Source organism: Palaemon carinicauda, chromosome 45, assembly GCF_036898095.1.
Source record: "Palaemon carinicauda isolate YSFRI2023 chromosome 45, ASM3689809v2, whole genome shotgun sequence".
In the NCBI taxonomy this organism is placed as follows: domain Eukaryota; kingdom Metazoa; phylum Arthropoda; class Malacostraca; order Decapoda; family Palaemonidae; genus Palaemon; species Palaemon carinicauda.
The window spans coordinates 608,409-625,791 of NC_090769.1; the positions used below are offsets into that span (position 1 = coordinate 608,409).

Consider the following 17,383-nt stretch of genomic DNA (forward strand, 5'->3'; position numbering starts at 1 on the left):
GACGGGAAGACTGATGGACTAAAGGGGGAGAGGTCGTTCCCCATGAAGTGGAACTGTGCTGGCCTTGCTAATCTACGCAAGTGTCGTTGTCGTATATGTATCACACACACAGCACAAACACTGAAAAGGAAACTTATCACATTTCTATACACATATATATACATCAACATTAAGAATGTTTTCATATATATACAAGTATAAGAAAAAGTAAGTTAAAAGACAAAAATTAATGGCAGTCCAGAATAGGCGAGGAGGGAGAGAGGAAACAACCACTCTCGATCAGAGCCAAAAGTAAAGTGAGTAAATCACAGGTGTGAAAACGGGAGTGGTAGCAAGCTAACCCCCCCTACCCCCACTAACTAGCGGTGTGGGTAGTTGACCCTCACTAAATTTTAATGGCTCGTCATTTCAGCTCCGCCAAAAGTATGACCCCTAATAAATAGCGATGTTTGTATTCCAGTTACGGAACAAATAGTTAGTAGTCTAAGGAGTCCACTGAAATATAGTCAAACTATCATACAGCATATTTGTAAAGTTTTTTTATTTATTATTAAACAGGGGAGAATATATAAGAAAATAAAAAACTCAATGTTTGTAACAATCATTTAATTTCAAATATATCACAATGGATATAAGTACTTACAACAAAAGGTAAAAAATATGTACACCCTATTAACATATTACTTGGGAAAAAGTTACATACTAACTCCTCCTCTTGAACTTAACAGCTCTAGCACATCAAGACTTCTCTCATGCAACAACTGATATGAAGGCTTATCTTTTTTCTTCTTTGGAATGAGAAATTTAGAGATAAAAATTTTAAGACTTTGAGTGAAGAATTTAAGATCAGGCTGACCACTAATTCTACTGAATATCTCTTGCACCCTATCTGCCCCACCCGGGTGGAGAAGTAACCCTTTTAGAATTATTCGCATAAACTCAATCATTTGACTCCCTGCCTCCAGTAAGGGCAAATTCTTTAATATAGTTATATATAGTCCATCCTCCCCAATTAAATGGAGTAAAAACTTAGCTAAATTTTCAGCTTCTCTAGGTTTGCAGTTTTCAATTTCCTCAAACTTATCCCAAACAGCAAACTGAAGAAGCCTCTTGTATCTTTTGTTGAATTTACACATTCTACAAGCAAGGTATGAAAAGAATTCATTGTACAATTTACCCTTTTGACAGCAAAGTAGTATGACATGGAACATATCTTGCTCTTGATTGGTAGGAAGCTTCAACTGTAATAGTTTGTCAAACGCATCAAGATAATCCTCAGATCCTTCAGTAATTATATACATTATATTGATGCGGGGAGGTCTATTTAATTTCAGTTTTGCTGCCTTACTCTTGAACCGTTCACTGAATTCATCTTCCATGCAGGCAGCCTTTTTAATTTCAACTGTTTCCTTCTCAGGAAACAGGTTATTTTCGATTAAGCCCCCAGACCAAGCGGAGCCTACAATCCACCAACGACCTTGCGACTTACTCTTCAAAATATCATCTAGAGTGACATACAAAGGACTCATATTTTTACCTTTATGGATCAATCCCTTCATGGTCTTCTTCAAATGCTCCACATGTGTTGGATCATAATTGGGTACTTTGGAGGGATTGTTGTTCTTAATTGAATGAATTATCTCTAACATGAAACTTATCCTTGAATAATTTTCACTTCCTTTTGCTTGATGTTGAGATGCTTGACTCTGGATTTGAGTAATAAAAGCTTTTAAAGCAAGGGGATCCTCTTTCCTAAGAGAAAATCCAACTGTACGTAGGACCAGTAAGATAAGCTCCACCTGGAAATTTTAACATAAGCATTAACAAATGACAATAATCTAAATGCTTCTATAATGCTTAAAATAAATAAGTAGACACTATACCAGGTCAGACTTCAGTAATAACAATAATCAACCATGCTCTACTAAACGCTAACATTCAAAAATATTTCCGAGGGAAGGTAATGAGCATCTACAGTTTTTATAAGAATTTAAACTAATTCTACCAGAAAGAAGTTTACCTCTGTTTACGAGTAAAGTACTGTATCTTGGAATACTATACTATAAGAATTTCGGCAATTGCGCATGAAATTTCAATTTGATATACGAGTACTGTATTATTCTGCAAGTAAAAATTTCTGTACGTATTCACATTATTTTGTGGAAAAATATTATCGAAACTAAGACGCACTGTGCAGAAAAGTTGTGCAATGTCCATACGCCACTCTCGTAGTGTTCACATGATATTTACATAATTTTGTTTTGCCTTTGCTCATACATACTCCCCTTATCATACCTTGAGTCTTTCACTTGGCCCACATTACATGTACTGTACCAGCATCACCTTACACACACTAGTACATGCAAATATCCACCTTATACTATCTTGTGAATGTCTTTGGTAGTGCTTTTTCATAAAGCTGTGACTGTATGTTCTTCATAGAATTGCGATTGCTATTGTTCACCGTCAAGTTAATAGTAACAGTAGCCTATAGTAAAGCATCTACAGTAGATAATGGGCCCCAAGATGATCAAGAAGGAAGGAAAGTAGATGATTACTTTTCAAGAAGGAAGGAAAGTAGATGATTACTTTTCAAGAAGGAAGGAAAGTAGATGATTACTTTTCAAGAAGGAAGGAAAGTAGATGATTACTTTTCAAGAAGGAAGGAAAGTAGATGATTACTTTAGGGGTGAAAAACAAATTATCGAGAAACATGATGAAGGTAAACGTTGACGGACCTGGCAAAATGTATATTGTACAATGTAGACAATAAGCAGAATCCTAAAAAAGAAAGAAGAAATCAAAGCAAAGGATGCTGCAAAAACAGTGCTTACATTGAAGAAACAATTGTCATATGTTCTAGATAACGTCAAGAACTTGCTTCTCATATAGATCAATGAGAAGCAGTTAGCAGAAGATAAAATAACCCAGAATATAATTTGTGAAAAAGCAAGGTTTTTATGTGCTGACATTAAAAAGGAGCCATGTATGTAAGAAGACAAAGAAAAAGAAACATTCACCCCCACATTCAAAGCAAGCCATGGCTGGCTTGAAAACTTCAAAAGAACAGGCATCCCTATTGTTGTGTGCTATGGTACAGCTGTGAGCGTCGATGTAATGGCATCAGAGAAACTTGCTTCGGAATTTAGGATTCATGGATTACAAGTCTTACTTGCCAAAGCAAGTGTTCAAATGCAACGAAACCGCTGGAGAGAATGCAATTTCAGGTCACAGGACCATGAAAGACTGTCTAACTTTGCTGTTCTGTGCTAATGCCTGCAATGATTGTAAAATTAAACCTTTCCTGGTGTATCACTCGGAAAATTCACAAGTCTTTAAAAAGTACAATGTCCAGAAGAAGCAACTTAATGTTATGTGGAGGTAAAACAACAAGGCTTGGGTGATATGCAAATCGTTCGTTGAATGGGTCAATAAGGGTTTTGGTCCCAAAGTCAAAAAGAGCCTCGTGGAGAAGAACCTCCCACTCCAAGCCTTGTTGCTTAAGGACAATGCCCCTGCCTATCCACCAGCCATTGAAGATGACCTGATGGAGGAATTCAAATTCATAACAATAAAGTTCCTGCCACCCAACACCACTCCAATTCCCCAACCCACGGATCAGCTTGTAATCTCTAATTAAAAAAAAAAAAACTATACAAAGGCAATGTTTCAGTGATGTTTTGAGGTTATTAATGGGACCAAGTACACCCTCTGAGTTATGGAAGAACATTTCCACATGGTCTGCTGCCTCAAAATCATTGAGAAAGCTTTGGAAGGGGTTGCAAAATGTGATTTTGAGGGTTTCAAACCCATCCAGGAGGAAGCAGTTGATGAGGAAATTCAGTCCTTGGGAAATATAATGGGGTTAGAGGTGGTCATGGATGAAATAAGAAATTTCATGGATGAGCATAATGAGCTGCTGATGACAGAGGAGCTGTTAGAGTTGCATAATGAGCAACAACAAGAGGTAGTGAAGGATATTTCATCTGAAGAGGAGGGAAAGAGTAATAAACTTATCACTCTTGAGTGAAATGTTGAAAATGTTGAAAACATGGGGAACCCTGCAAAATTTTGTATAAACACATCACCCATTATAGGAAGTAGGTTGGCCAGGGTACCAGCCACCCATTGAGATAGTACCACTAGAGTTATGGCTACTTTTGACTGGCAAGACAGTACCAGCCACCCGTTGAGATAGTACCACTAGAGTTATGGCTACTTTTGACTGGCAAGACAGTACTACATTGGATACTTCTCTCTGGTTACGATTCATTTTCCCTTTGCCTACGCACACATCGAATAGTCTGGCCTATTCTTTAGATTCTCCTCTGTCCTCATACACCTGACAACACTGAGATTACTAAACAATTCTTCTTCACCCAAGGGGTTACTTCCCTATAATTGTTCAGTGGCTACTTTCCCCTTGCTAAGGGTAGAAGAGACTCTTTAGCTATGGTAAGCAGATCTTCTAGAAGGACACTCCAAAATCAAACCATTGTTCTCTAGTCTTGGGTAGTGCTATAGCCTCTGTACCATGGTCTTCCACTGTTTTGGGTTGGAGTTCTCTCCTTTCCTCACTGGGGCTATATTTATCCTAATGTTACTTTTCTTAAAATATTTTATTTTTCCTTGTTTCCTTTCCTCACTGGGCTATTTTCTCTATTGCAGCCACTGACCTTACAGCATCCTGCTTTTCCAATTAGGGTTGTAGCTTAGCAAGTAGTAATAATAATAATAATAATAATAATAATATAAGGCTTTGGATAGGACATCTCCATACTATTTTAAAAGAAAAGACAAAAATAGCTGTTTTTAGATAGGTTCCTGGTAAAAGTTTAACGGAAGAGTAAAAAACGACGAAAGTGTCCTAAAAACATATGTTAGTTGATCCAGTTGGTAATAGTGAGCGCCATTCAAAAGAGAGAACGCCTAATATTCAACCCAAAATTCTCATGGAGGGATATTCTTGCTCCAATTAGTAAGCCCCTTCCCCTCCTCCTCCCTAGTCTCATGTAGGCCAGACACAACTTTCATATAACATTATAAACCTTTAAAATGATATTTTAATTATAAAATAAATTTTTGAATATACTTACCCGGTGAATATATAGCTGCAACTCTGTTGCTCGACAGACAAACTCTACGGAAAAAACTCGCCAGCGATCGCTACACAGGTTGCGGGTGTGCCCAACAGCGCCATCTGTCGACCAGATACCCAGCTCTTATGTAAACAAAGACTCAATTTTCTCCTCGTCCCACTGCGTCTCTATAGGGGAGGAAGGGAGGGTCATTTAATTTATATATTCACCGGGTAAGTATATTCAAAAATTTATTTTATAATTAAAATATCATTTTTAAATATTTAACTTAGCCGGTGAATATATACTGTAGCTGATTCACACCCAGGATGGTGGGTAGAGACCAGTAATATATGTTTACATTTTATGAGCTAAGAGTTTTTTATTTCATTTTAGAAGTTATCAAAATAACAAAAACAAAATAAATAGGCACCTGGTAAGGAAGTCGACTTGAACAATTACTCTGCCTTTTAAGTACGTCTTCCTTACGGAGCCTCGCGATCCTCTTAGGATGCTGATCGACCCCTAGGAGCTGAAGTATCAAGGGTTGCAACCCATACAACAGGACCTCATCAAACCCCTAATCTAGGCGCTCTCAAGAAATGACTTTGACCACCCGCCAAATCAACCAGGATGCGAAAGGCTTCTTAGCCTTCCGGACAACCCATAAAAAACAACATTTCAAGACAGATTAAAAGGATATGGAATTAGGGAATTGTAGTGGTTGAGCCCTCACCCACTACTGCACTCGCTGCTACGAATGGTCCCAGTGTGTAGCAGTTCTCGTAAAGAGACTGGACATCTTTCAAGTAAAATGACGCGAACACTGACTTGCTTCTCCAATAGGTTGCGTCCATTATACTTTGCAGAGATATATTTTGCTTAAAGGCCACGGAAGTTGTTACAGCTCTAACTTCGTGCGTCTTCACCTTAAGCAAAGTTCGGTCTTCCTCACTCAGATGGGAATGAGCTTCTCGTATTAACAATCTGATAAAGTCTGACCAAGCATTCTTTGACATAGGCAAGGATGGTTTCTTAACTGAACACCATAAAGCTTCAGATTGGCCTCGTAAAGGTTTAGTACGCTTTATATAGAACTTAAGAGCTCTAACAGGGCATAAGACTCTTTCTAGTTCATTGCCTACGATCTCCGATAAGCTGGGAATATCGAAAGATTTAGGCCAAGGCCGAGAAGGCAGCTCATTTTTGGCTAGAAAACCAAGTTGCAGCGAACAAGTGGCTTTTTCCGACGAAAATCAGATGTTCTTGCTGAAGGCATGAATCTCACTGACTCTTTTAGCCGAGGCTAAGCATACCAGGAAAAGAGTCTTAAGAGTGAGATCTTTCAGGGAGGCTGATTGTAACGGCTCCAACCTGACTGACATGAGGAATCTTAGTACCACGTCTAAATTCCATCCAGGGGTAGCCAAACGACGCTCCTTGGTGGTCTCAAAAGACTTAAGGAGGTCTTGCAGATCTTTATGTTTGGAAAGATCTAAGCCTCTATGCCGGAAGACCGATGCCAACATGCTTCTGTAGCCCTTGATAGTGGGAGCTGAAAGGGATCGTCCTTTTCTCAGGTATAAGAGAAAATCAGCTATTTGAGCTACAGAGGTACTGGTCGAGGATACAGAAACTGACTTGCACCAGTCTCGGAAGACTTCCCACTTCGATTGGTAGACTCTAATGGAAGACGCTCTCCTTGCTCTAGCAATCGCACTGGCTGCCTCCTTCGAAAAGCCTCTAGCTCTCGAGAGTCTTTCGATAGTCTGAAGGCAGTCAGACGAAGAGCGTGGAGGCTTTGGAGTACCTTCTTTACGTGTGGCTGACGTAGAAGGTCTACCCTTAGAGGAAGACTTCTGGGAACGTCTACTAACCATCGAAGTATCTCGGTGAACCATTCTCTCGCGGGCCAGAGGGAAGCAACTAACGTCAACCTTGTCCCTTCGTGAGAGGCGAACTTCTGCAGTACCTTGTTGACAATCTTGAACGGTGGGAATGCGTAGAGATCCAGATGTGACCAATCTAGGAGGAAAGCATCTATATGTATTGCTGCTGGGTCCGGGACTGGAGAGCAATAGATTGGAAGCCTCTTGGTCAGCGAGGTTGCGAGGTTTACCCCAAGTGGCCCAAAGTCTCTTGCACACATCCTTGTGGAGGGTCCATTCGGTTGGAATTACTTGCCCTTTCCGACTGATACAATCTGCTATGACGTTCAAGTCGCCTTGGATGAACCTCGTTACTAGGGAGATGTCTTGACCTTTTGACCAGATGAGCAGGTCCCTTGCGATCTCGTACAACGTCAGTGAGTGGGTACCTCCTTGTTTGGAGATGTACGCCAAGGCCGTGGTGTTGTCCGAGTTTACTTCCACCACTTTGCCTCGAAGGAGAGACTTGAAGCTTTTCAAGGCCAGATGTACTGCCAACAGCTCCTTGCAGTTGATATGCATGCTCCTCTGACTCGAGTTCCACAGTCCTAAGCATTCCCGACCGTCTAGTGTCGCGCCCCAGCCCACGTCCGATGCGTCCGAGAAGAGAACGTGGTTGGGAGTCTGAACAGCCAGGGGAAGACCCTCTCTTAGGTTGATATTGTCCTTCCACCAAGTCAGAAAAGACTTTATCTTCTCGGAAATCGGGATCGAGACCGCTCCTAGCGTCTTGTCCTTTTTCCAGTGAAAAGCTAGATGGTATTGAAGAGGACGGAGGTGTAGTCTTCCTAGTGACACAAATTGTTCCACGGATGACAGCGTCCCTACCAGACTCATCCACAGCCTGACTGAGCAGCGTTCCTTCTTCAGCATCTTCTGGATGGATAGCAGGGCTTGATCTATTCTGGGGGCTGATCGTCTTGTTGTTCAGCAACGTCCTCATCAGAGGGTTCCTCATCCGAAAACTGATGAGGAAACGGCACCGGAGTGGGCAACGTCTGGCTCGCTGAGTCCGGTCGCACTGGTGCATGCGTGACGGAGCCGGACGCAACCTCATGGAACTGCTGCACAGTCTGTGAACTGTCAACAACCATGGGTGCGCGAGGAAGCACAGCGTCCACCCGAGACTGTCTAGACCGTCTGGGTTGTGCAGTCAACACCCTACCGGGTTGCTGAGGTTGACGCACTGCGTCAAAACAAGTCACCTCTGCTGGTTGTTGAACGTCCTGAACGTCAACAACCACCTCCGAGCGTCGCTTAACGTCAACGTGCGGCTGGCAACCCACACTGGGTCGCATCGGTGGAGGAACCACCTCAACTGGCAGACGCGAGAAGGTTACCTCAGCGTCAACAGGACGCACAACCGACCGGTTGGAAGGTTGTTGGCCAGAAGGTTCGGTAGCAACCTTCTCCGCATTAAAGTCCTCTATCAAGGACGCAAGCTTGGACTGCATGTCTTGCAGCAAAGCCCATTTAGGGTCTACGGGAGCAGGTGCGGCAACAGACGGGGTTAGCGACTGAGGCGGTACCGCTTTCCATCCCTGAAAGCCTTGTTTATGCATGACATAATTGTACAGCAAAACTTCAAAGGCTCGAAAACAGCTGTGAAGTTGACCTGTAAAAAACTTGGAGCGTCTCCTGGCCAGGCGCCAGGGAGAGTCTACGAGATTTGAGAAGCCTATCTGGGCAGAGGCATGAACTCCCAAGCCGAGAACTTCTTTCGTGTCATATCAGACTCTCGCTCTATAAGCCAGTTTAAAAGAAGGGAAAGCAAAGGCTGTATCCCCCAAACTCCTCCTGGTGATAAACCAGTCGCCTAGCCAACGTAAAGCTCTCTAGGAGAGCGAGAGAGCACTAGCTTAAAAACAACGGCTTCGAAGTAGCTAGGCCTAGTGTAAGCTCTGACGTTTAGGCGAACGAGGAGCAGCAGTTACAAAAAGATCCGGACAAAGATCCTTAAAAAAAATCATCATGATTTAATTAAAGTCCATAGAGGGCTAAGCAGCTTTAGGCTCCTCTCTATCTGACAGAGTCCTCAAGGGAATATCAGTAGGAGGGGGAACAGCAACTTCCTCATCTACAGGAACCTTGTCCGATAAAAGCTGAGTCTCAAGCAAGGGAGAGACCTACCGTGGTGGCAATGCTTTACAAGCAGAGTCCACACTCACTGGTGCATTAGTAGCGGACTAGGACGCAACGTCATGTAACTGCTTGACAGTCTGTGAACTGTCAACAACTGAACTGTCAACCACAACAGGTGCGTGAGGACGCACAGCGTCCACTCGAGACTGCTTTGACTGCCTAGACTGAGCAGTCAAAACAACTCTAGAATGCGGAGGTTGACGCACAGCGTCAAAACAAGTCAACTCCGATTGTTAGCGAACGTCTTGAACGTCAACAGGAGCATCAGCAAGTGGCCTAACGTCCAAATGCGGCTGAAAATCCACACGAGACCGCATCGAGTGTGGTTCTAAACAACCTGACTGACGTGACTTAGCTACGCCAACGTCAACAGGAAGCAAAAAGAAACGTTAGGTTGGCTGAAAGCCAGGATATCGATGAGATAAACGGCTAGACTCAACGGACTAATCGGCAGAATAGTCTTCCATAAGGGAGGCAAGCATATTCTGCATGTCTTGCCATACAACCCATTAAGGATCAACGGAAATGGTTGTGGTAAGAGACGAGGGTAACGTCTGTGACCGCAACACTTTGCCAACAAAAAAGACTCTCGGAGTCTGTGTTACGCTTTTGTTAGGCGGCGAGCAGTTATCCGAAGACTGCATAGGGTCAGAGCTGTCCTAATGGCTGTAACCAGGACGCTGGACCTGTCCTGAAAGGACTGACTTTCGCTTAAGGGCTTCGAAACCTTGTGACAGGTTTCTTATGCGAAAAGCCTTCGGATGACGAGGAGAAAAAAAAAAAAGTCTCTCTCGTCTTATGATAGGGGAGATCTTGGTAAGATACACCCGATACCATAGAGGGAAACGTCTGTTCGTTGATCAAGGCCTCTCGAACCCGTAAGTCGTTCGACATTACTTCTCCCCTGGGCTTGGGAGCTTGCAAGAGGTCCCGGACTAGGTGAACGACAGGCACGAACAGACGAACCCTCGGACGCAACACTGTAACACTTTGCGCAATATCACTTTATCACTTCGATTTTCTGTTTTGCACTTATTCCACTGAAATCGAAACTTTTACTGATTTCTACCTGAAACACGCAATTCTACCCTTCATTAAAAGGTAGTAATTGCGAAATCAGTCGTATAATGCAAGCTCATTAATACCAGCAAAAACCAGAAAACATATTTTAAGATAAAAAAAAAATCAGTGGCTGGGGAAGAGACTAAACACTAGTTCATATAAACTACGTTTTCAATCTCTCACCGCACATAGCCTGGGGACGAGAATAAAAAACTAAAAACGTTTTATCCTTTCTCCCCGTACAGAGACTAGGGACGAGAGTAACTCGAGAACAACGTTACCCGCCTGAACGGAACTTTTTCTCTCCTCTCTCTCCCTCCGTATCTATCTCTCTCTCTCTCTTTCTCTCTTGATTTCGCACCTAAGAGAAGAGCCCCATTACATTTCGTCAAAAAAAAACATGTTATTTGACCAAAGGAAAAAACTGAAAGGTTTTTCAAATAAAAAGTTCCTTTAAAATAGAATTTAAAACATTTAAGCTTAGAAAGAATGAACAAAACGTCAGAATCGATTTACTCTTACTGCAAAGTGAAACCGTGATACACTCTCTCTCTATCGTAACGATAGAGCGCATGTTGAACGTCCTGAACGTCAACAACTGCGTAACATAAATTAAACTAAACGTTAGTTCCTCTTTGAAAACAGTACGAAGACTATCAAAGAAAATCTTTCATAAAATATTACAATTAAAATGTTTTAAATCCTTAGCTCTTTAAAAGCTAATTACGATATAATGGGCTCAACGTTGATTAACTTCGGTTTCCAAGTTAGGACCGCCTACTCTCAGGAAAGGTCGCATATAAACAAAACATTAAAATTTATTTTTATATGTTTATAATAAAAGGAAAGTTAATCGAAGAGGCCTAATAAAGGCGGAGAGATATAAAATATATAGAGGAAAATCTATAAATAATTTATAACGTGATAAGATAATTACTAAAAGCCTAAACACACTTCCGTCCAAGGGAAGGGTCGGCCATTTAAAAGTGAAAGAAAGTCCATACTCTCTTTGTCACCATAATTAAATCTATCCAAAACGAGTTCAAGATTTAAGATGAAGATAAAACACCTGCATTGCGAAAGCTCAAAACCAGAATATAGTACTTCACCAATAAGATGTGAAAAACTCCAGTTTAGCAACAGCGAGTAAAGTACGTCTTGTCGACACGTCGACAGAGAGAAAATTGAGTCTTTGTTTACATAAGAGCTGGGTATCTGGTCGACAGATGGCGCTGTTGGGCACACCCGCAACCTGTGTAGCGATCGCTGGCGAGTTTTTTCCGTAGAGTTTGTCTGTCGAGCAACAGAGTTAGAGCTATATATTCACCGGCTAAGTTAAATATTTAAAAATTACTTTACAGGATACTGTATACCCATATAACTGACTCAGGTTTGTATATCTGCGTAAAATACAAATTACAGTACTTAAAAAATTTGTAGTATTTATGGATGTGTGGAACACATCGAGAGATTTCCCTATATTTCTAATGAGAAAAAATGCTTTGGCTTACGAACCTTTTGGGTTTCTAGCTTGCTCCTGGAATGGATTATATTTATATACTGAGGTACTACTACACAGCACTTCATTCATCTTGATTTCCAGATCAGTAAAACCACCAGAACAGTTTGAAACATATGATATGGAAAACAAGTCTTTCTGGCAATTTTCAACCTCAAAAGATGAATACACACACATTAAGAACTTATAACGATTTTGAAAAAAATCCTCCCTCTACTAATATATTTTCTTAAGCAAAAAGACTAATAGAAACAAATAACTAGAAGTTTGTTGAAGATTTTACACACATGATCACAAACAGATTAATATAATTTTGTTACTCTAGTTTTGTTGTTTTCAATTTCTTAACACTTCTAAAATATAATAAATTATGGAAGTATTCATCATTAAAATGACACTATAATGGTAAACTTATGAAAAATAAACTAATATGAGCAATAAAAGATGAGCATTGCTCTCGCCAGAATCAACCAGTGTGATGTCATAAATAAGTTTCAGGTTTATGTGACACAAAGAGAATTTTACGTAACAAAGAAATTAGACTCGGTGAAAACATAACATGATGTGTCTACTGTAAACATTAGCGTTTGTATTTGGAATTACAGTATTAGCCAATACAAAAAATTAATAACTTGACTCAGTTTAGATGGCTTTTTCAAGAAAATAAAATAATTAATAACCTTGAATAGTGAAAACGTAGTAATATGGTATTTTCATCATAAAATAAATTTTTGAACATACTTACCCGGTAGTTATATATATAGCTTACGTCTCAGACGTCACGGCAGAAAATTCAAAACTCGCGCCAATCGCCAATTGGATAGCCAGGTGTACCACCCCTGCGCCCTAGCGAGGTACCTGGGAACCATTCCAGGAACCCTCATATATTCCATGCCTCTAGTCTCTTAGAGGGGAGGAGGGTGGGACTTAAATTATATATAACTACTGGGTAAGTATGTTCAAAAATTGATTTTATAATGAAAATACCATTTTTAAACATAAAACTTACCCGGTAGTTATATATATAGCTGATTAACACCTTTGGTGGAGGGTTAGAGACAGCTAGTATATCTGGAATTCTGCTTAAAAGTTAATTAAAATAAAACTTAAGGGTTCGTACCTGATAAGGAAGCTGACTTCAATGATACTCTGCCTCATTATGTCTGCTAGCCTTATGAGATCCAGCGGTCCTCCCAGGGGGCTGAAGATCTCGTAGGGACTGTCAAACCGGTGGATATACCTCATTATGACAGAACCTCCTCCAATAACCCGTTCCGGGCGCTCTCAAGGAACAATTTTGACCACCTGACAATGATTGTGGAAGACTGACACAATCTCCACAAACAACCATAAAAAACAATTAAAAGTACCAAGAGAAGAAAAGGTTATTGGGATTATGGGATCATAGTGGTGGATCCTTCGCCCACTATGGCACTCGCTGCTACGAATGGACCCAGAGTGTAACAGTCCTCGTAACGAGTCTGAACACCTTTCAAATAATATGATGCGAACAAATTTGCTTCTCCAGAAGGTTGTGTCCATTATGCTTTGAAGTGATCTGTTCTGTCTGAATGCTGCCGACATTGCTACTGCTCTGACTTTATGAGTCTTGACCTTTAAAAGACCAAGGTCTGATTCATTACAATGAATATGTGCCTCCTTAATTAAAAGCCTGATAAAAAATGACAAGGCATTTTTAGACATCTGTAATGAGGGCTTTTTGACCGAGCACCATAAAGCTTCAGAATTGCCTCGTATATCTCTCGTCCTATCCAAGTAGCATCTCAGAGCTCTTACTGGGCATAAGACTCTTTCCAACTCTTCTCCAACCAAATCCGTAAGATTTGGAATCTCAAACGCTTTGGGCCAAGGTTGAGAAGGGCGTTCGTTTTTGGCAAGAAAGCCTAATTGTAAGGCACAGACAGCTTTACCATTACGAAATCCAATGTTTTTGCTAAGCGCATGTATTTCACTCACTCTTTTGGCTGTTGCAAGACTAACCAAAAATAAAGTCTTCATAGTAAGGTCTTTCATAGAAGTTGAACCTTGTGGCTCAAACCTGTCGCTCATAAGATACTTCAAAACAACATCCAGATTCCAGGCTGGAGAATCTTGGTTTCGTTGTTTTGTAGTCTCAAAACACTTAAGAAGATCTTGCAGATTCTTATTGTTAGAAAGGTCAAGGTTTCTATGTCTGAACACAGCTGCTAACATGCTCCTATAACCTTTAATAGTAGAGGAGGAGAAATTGCACTTCCTTCGAAGGTGGAGCAGGAAGTCTGCAATTTGAGCTACAGAGGTACTGGATGAGGAAAGAGTTGACTCTACACCACTCTCTAAAAACCTCCCACTTGGACTGATAGACTTTGATAGTTGAAGTTCTTGCAATGGCCTGAGCGGCCTCATTCAAAAAGACTCTAGATCTAGTGAGTCTTTCGATAGTCTGAAGGCAGTCACCTGAAGAACGTGGAGATTTTGATGGAATCTTTCCAAGTGGGGTTGTCTGAGTAGATCTACTCTTAATGGAAGTATTCTTGGAGTGTCTACCGCCCATTCCAGTACCTCTGTGAACCATTCTCTTGACGGCCAATAGGGAGCCACTAGGGTCGTCCTGGTCCCTTTGGATGTCACAAATTTCTGTACTACTTTGTACAGGATCTTGTATGGTGGGAAGGCGTACAGATCTAGGTTGGACCAATCCATAAGAAATGCATCTGTGGACTGCTTCTGGATCCGGCACCGGGGAGCAATACGCCTCTAACCTCCTTGTCTTTGAGGTTGCAAAGAGATCTATGCATGGACGACCCCAAAGACGCCATAGGCTCTTGCAAACTTGAAGGTTGTGTGTCCACTCTGTCGGTAGGATCTGACCTCTTCTGCTGAGGCTGTCTGCCATTACGTTTTTCTCCCCTTGGATGAACCTTGTTAGAAGTATAACGTTCCTCTCTCTTGCCCATAAAAGGAGATTCTTTGCTGTCTCGTACAGAGATATTGAGTGAGTTCCTGCTTGGTAATGTGCGCCAATGCTGTCGTGTTGTCCGCATTGACCTGAACCACTTTGTTGGTGACTGATTCCTCGAAACTTTTGAGGGCTAATAGAACTGCCAACAATTCCTTGTGGTTTATATGCAAAGACTTTGGGTTCTCTGACCATAGTCCTGAAGCTTCCAACTTGTTTAGGGTTGCTCCCCATCCTACGTCCGAGGCGTCGGAGCATAACACAAGGTCTGGGCTCTTTTGTGATAGGTCGAGACCTTCCTGGAACTTGTTCGGTTCTTCCCACCACCGAAGGCAGTCTTTGATGGCGTTCGTAATCGGAATGGACATCGCTTCTAGGTCTTTCTCCTTGTTCCAATGGCTGTTGAGATGGAACTGGAGAGGACGAATGTTCAGTCTTCCTAGAGGAACAAATTGTTCCAAGGAGGAGAGGGTTCCTACTAGGCTCATCTACTTCCTTGCTGAACACATATTCTTGCTTAGAAACGACTGGAGTTTCAATCTGGCTTATTCCATCCTTAAAGGAGACGGAAAAGCCCGAAAAGTCTGACTCCGAATTGTCATTCCCAAATAGAGAATCTCTTGAGATGGAACCAAGAGAGACTTTTCCTTGTTTACAAGGAGACCCAGCTCTTTTGAGAGGTTCAATGTTGTCTGAAGATCCTTCAAGCAGTGATCGTATGAGTGCGCTCTGAGAAGCCAGTCGTCGAGATACAGAGAGGTTCTTATGCTCCTTGAATGGAGGATCTTTGCTACATATAGCATGAGCTTCGTAAAGAGCTGGGTTGCTGTGCAAAGGCCGAAGCATAGGGCTCTGAATTGGAAGACATCTCCCTTGAAGACGAACCGTAGGTAAGGTCTGAAGGTCGGATGGATGGGGATGTGGAAGTAGGCGTCCTGGAGGTCTAAAGAGACCACCCAGTCGCCCTTCCTTACTGCGGCTAGCACTGATTTCGAAGTCTCCATAGAGAACTTCGTCTTCAGGATGAACTTGTTCAGCGCACTCACGTCCAGGACTGGACGCCATCCCCCCGAGTTCTTGGGTACCAGGAACAGTCGGTTGTAAAAACCTGGTGAACAAAGATCCTGTACCTTCTCTATGGTCCCCTTTTTTAACATAAGAGACGCTTGGGTCGATAGAGCTTGTCTCTTTGCCTCCTCTCTGTATCTGGGAGAGAGATCCACAGGAACTAAGACCAAAGGAGGACTCCCTTGAAAGGGGATCTTGTAACCCTCCTTCAAGATCTGGATAGACCACTGATCTGCTCCTCTCTTCTCCCACGCTTGCCAGAAGTTGAGTAGTCTGGCCCCTACGGCCTGAAGGCGAAAGCAGTCAGACCCTGCTTCACCCTGCTCTAAGGCCACTTCTTTTATTCCTTCTAGCGTCAGGTCTGGAACTATCCCTGCTGGAAGATCTCCCTCGAAAGGGCTGCAAAAACTTGGGAAAAGTTTCTTCCTTAGGCTTGCAACTGGTAAATGAGGGTGGAAGAGCTTTTCTGGCTGTCTTAGAGACAAGATCCTGAGTAGCTTTTTGAGCCAAGGCTGCCGATATCTTCCTGATTAGTTCTTGTGGGAACAACAATGGAGAAAGAGGCGCATTCAACAGCTTGGACTTCTGGAAGGGAGTAACCCCCAGCGAAAGAAACGAGCATAATTGATCTCTTTTCTTAAGGATGCCAGCAGAAAACAGCGCTGCTAGTTCGTTGGATCCATCCCGCAAAGCCTTGTCCATACAGGATATCAAATGGACTAGGGCAGAGGTATCCCCCTCTTTAAAAGTAGCGACTCTTTTACCCAGACCTCCGAGAGTCCAGTCTAAGAAGTTAAAAACTTTGAAGGCTCTAAATATGCCCTTGAGCAGGTGGTCCATCTCCAAAGTAGACCAGAAGATCTTGGTCTTCCTCATGGCCGACCGACGAGGAGCGTCTACGAGGCTTGAGATATCTCCCTGGGCAGAGGCAGGTATCCCCAAGCCGAGAACTTCTCCTGTCTCGTATCAGATACTAGACCTGGAGGCCAGTCTAGCCGGAGGAAAGGAGAAAGCTGCTTTTCCTAAGGCTTTCTTAGACTGTAACCAGTCACTCATCAATTTAAGAGCTCTCTTAGATAAGCGCGATAACACCATCTTGGTAAAGCGAGCTTTCTTAGAGGCCTTCCCAAGAGTAAACTCAGACGGTGGCGAAAGGGGAGCCACTGGCACAAAAAAGTCTGAGAACTCCTCTGTAAAAACTTTCATCAGTTTCTTCAAGTCGGCAGAATGACGAAAAGAAACAGAGTCCTCGTCATGCGACACTTCATCAAACTCCATAGGAGAAAGCTGGCCTTCTATATCCTTCTCTGGCAACGTTCCTTCGGGAGCAGCAGTGTTGAGAGCAGTTTCCTTCTCAAAAATATCCTGAGTACCAACAGCAATAGAAACAGGATCATTACGAGAAACATCAAGCAGGCGTGACGCTTGCGGCTCAGCCGAACGCTCGCGATCAACTTGATCGGAGTCAAAGAGTTCTTGAACTTGAACTGCATCAATGTCTTCTTGGAAAGAGTGAGCCTCATTATCATAATCGAGACTAACATCTGAAATATGGTAAGGGATAGGGTGTTCAGGATCATATCCTGAAACGCGCTTGCCGTCAATTCCTGACAAGCGTTTGACGCTG

General features: G+C 42.3%; 1 protein-coding gene across 1 annotated transcript in view; it reads right to left on the reverse strand.

The window, feature by feature from the left end:
* Positions 1-596: 596 nt before the first annotated feature.
* Positions 597-17,383, reverse strand: part of LOC137634899 (nucleolar MIF4G domain-containing protein 1 homolog) — a 41,568-nt gene continuing 24,781 nt past the window's right edge. The window contains exon 4 of the mRNA XM_068367446.1: positions 597-1,799. Coding sequence (XP_068223547.1) covers positions 696-1,799 — 1,104 coding nt within the window. The 3' untranslated portion in view covers positions 597-695. The remainder of the gene's footprint in view (positions 1,800-17,383) is intronic.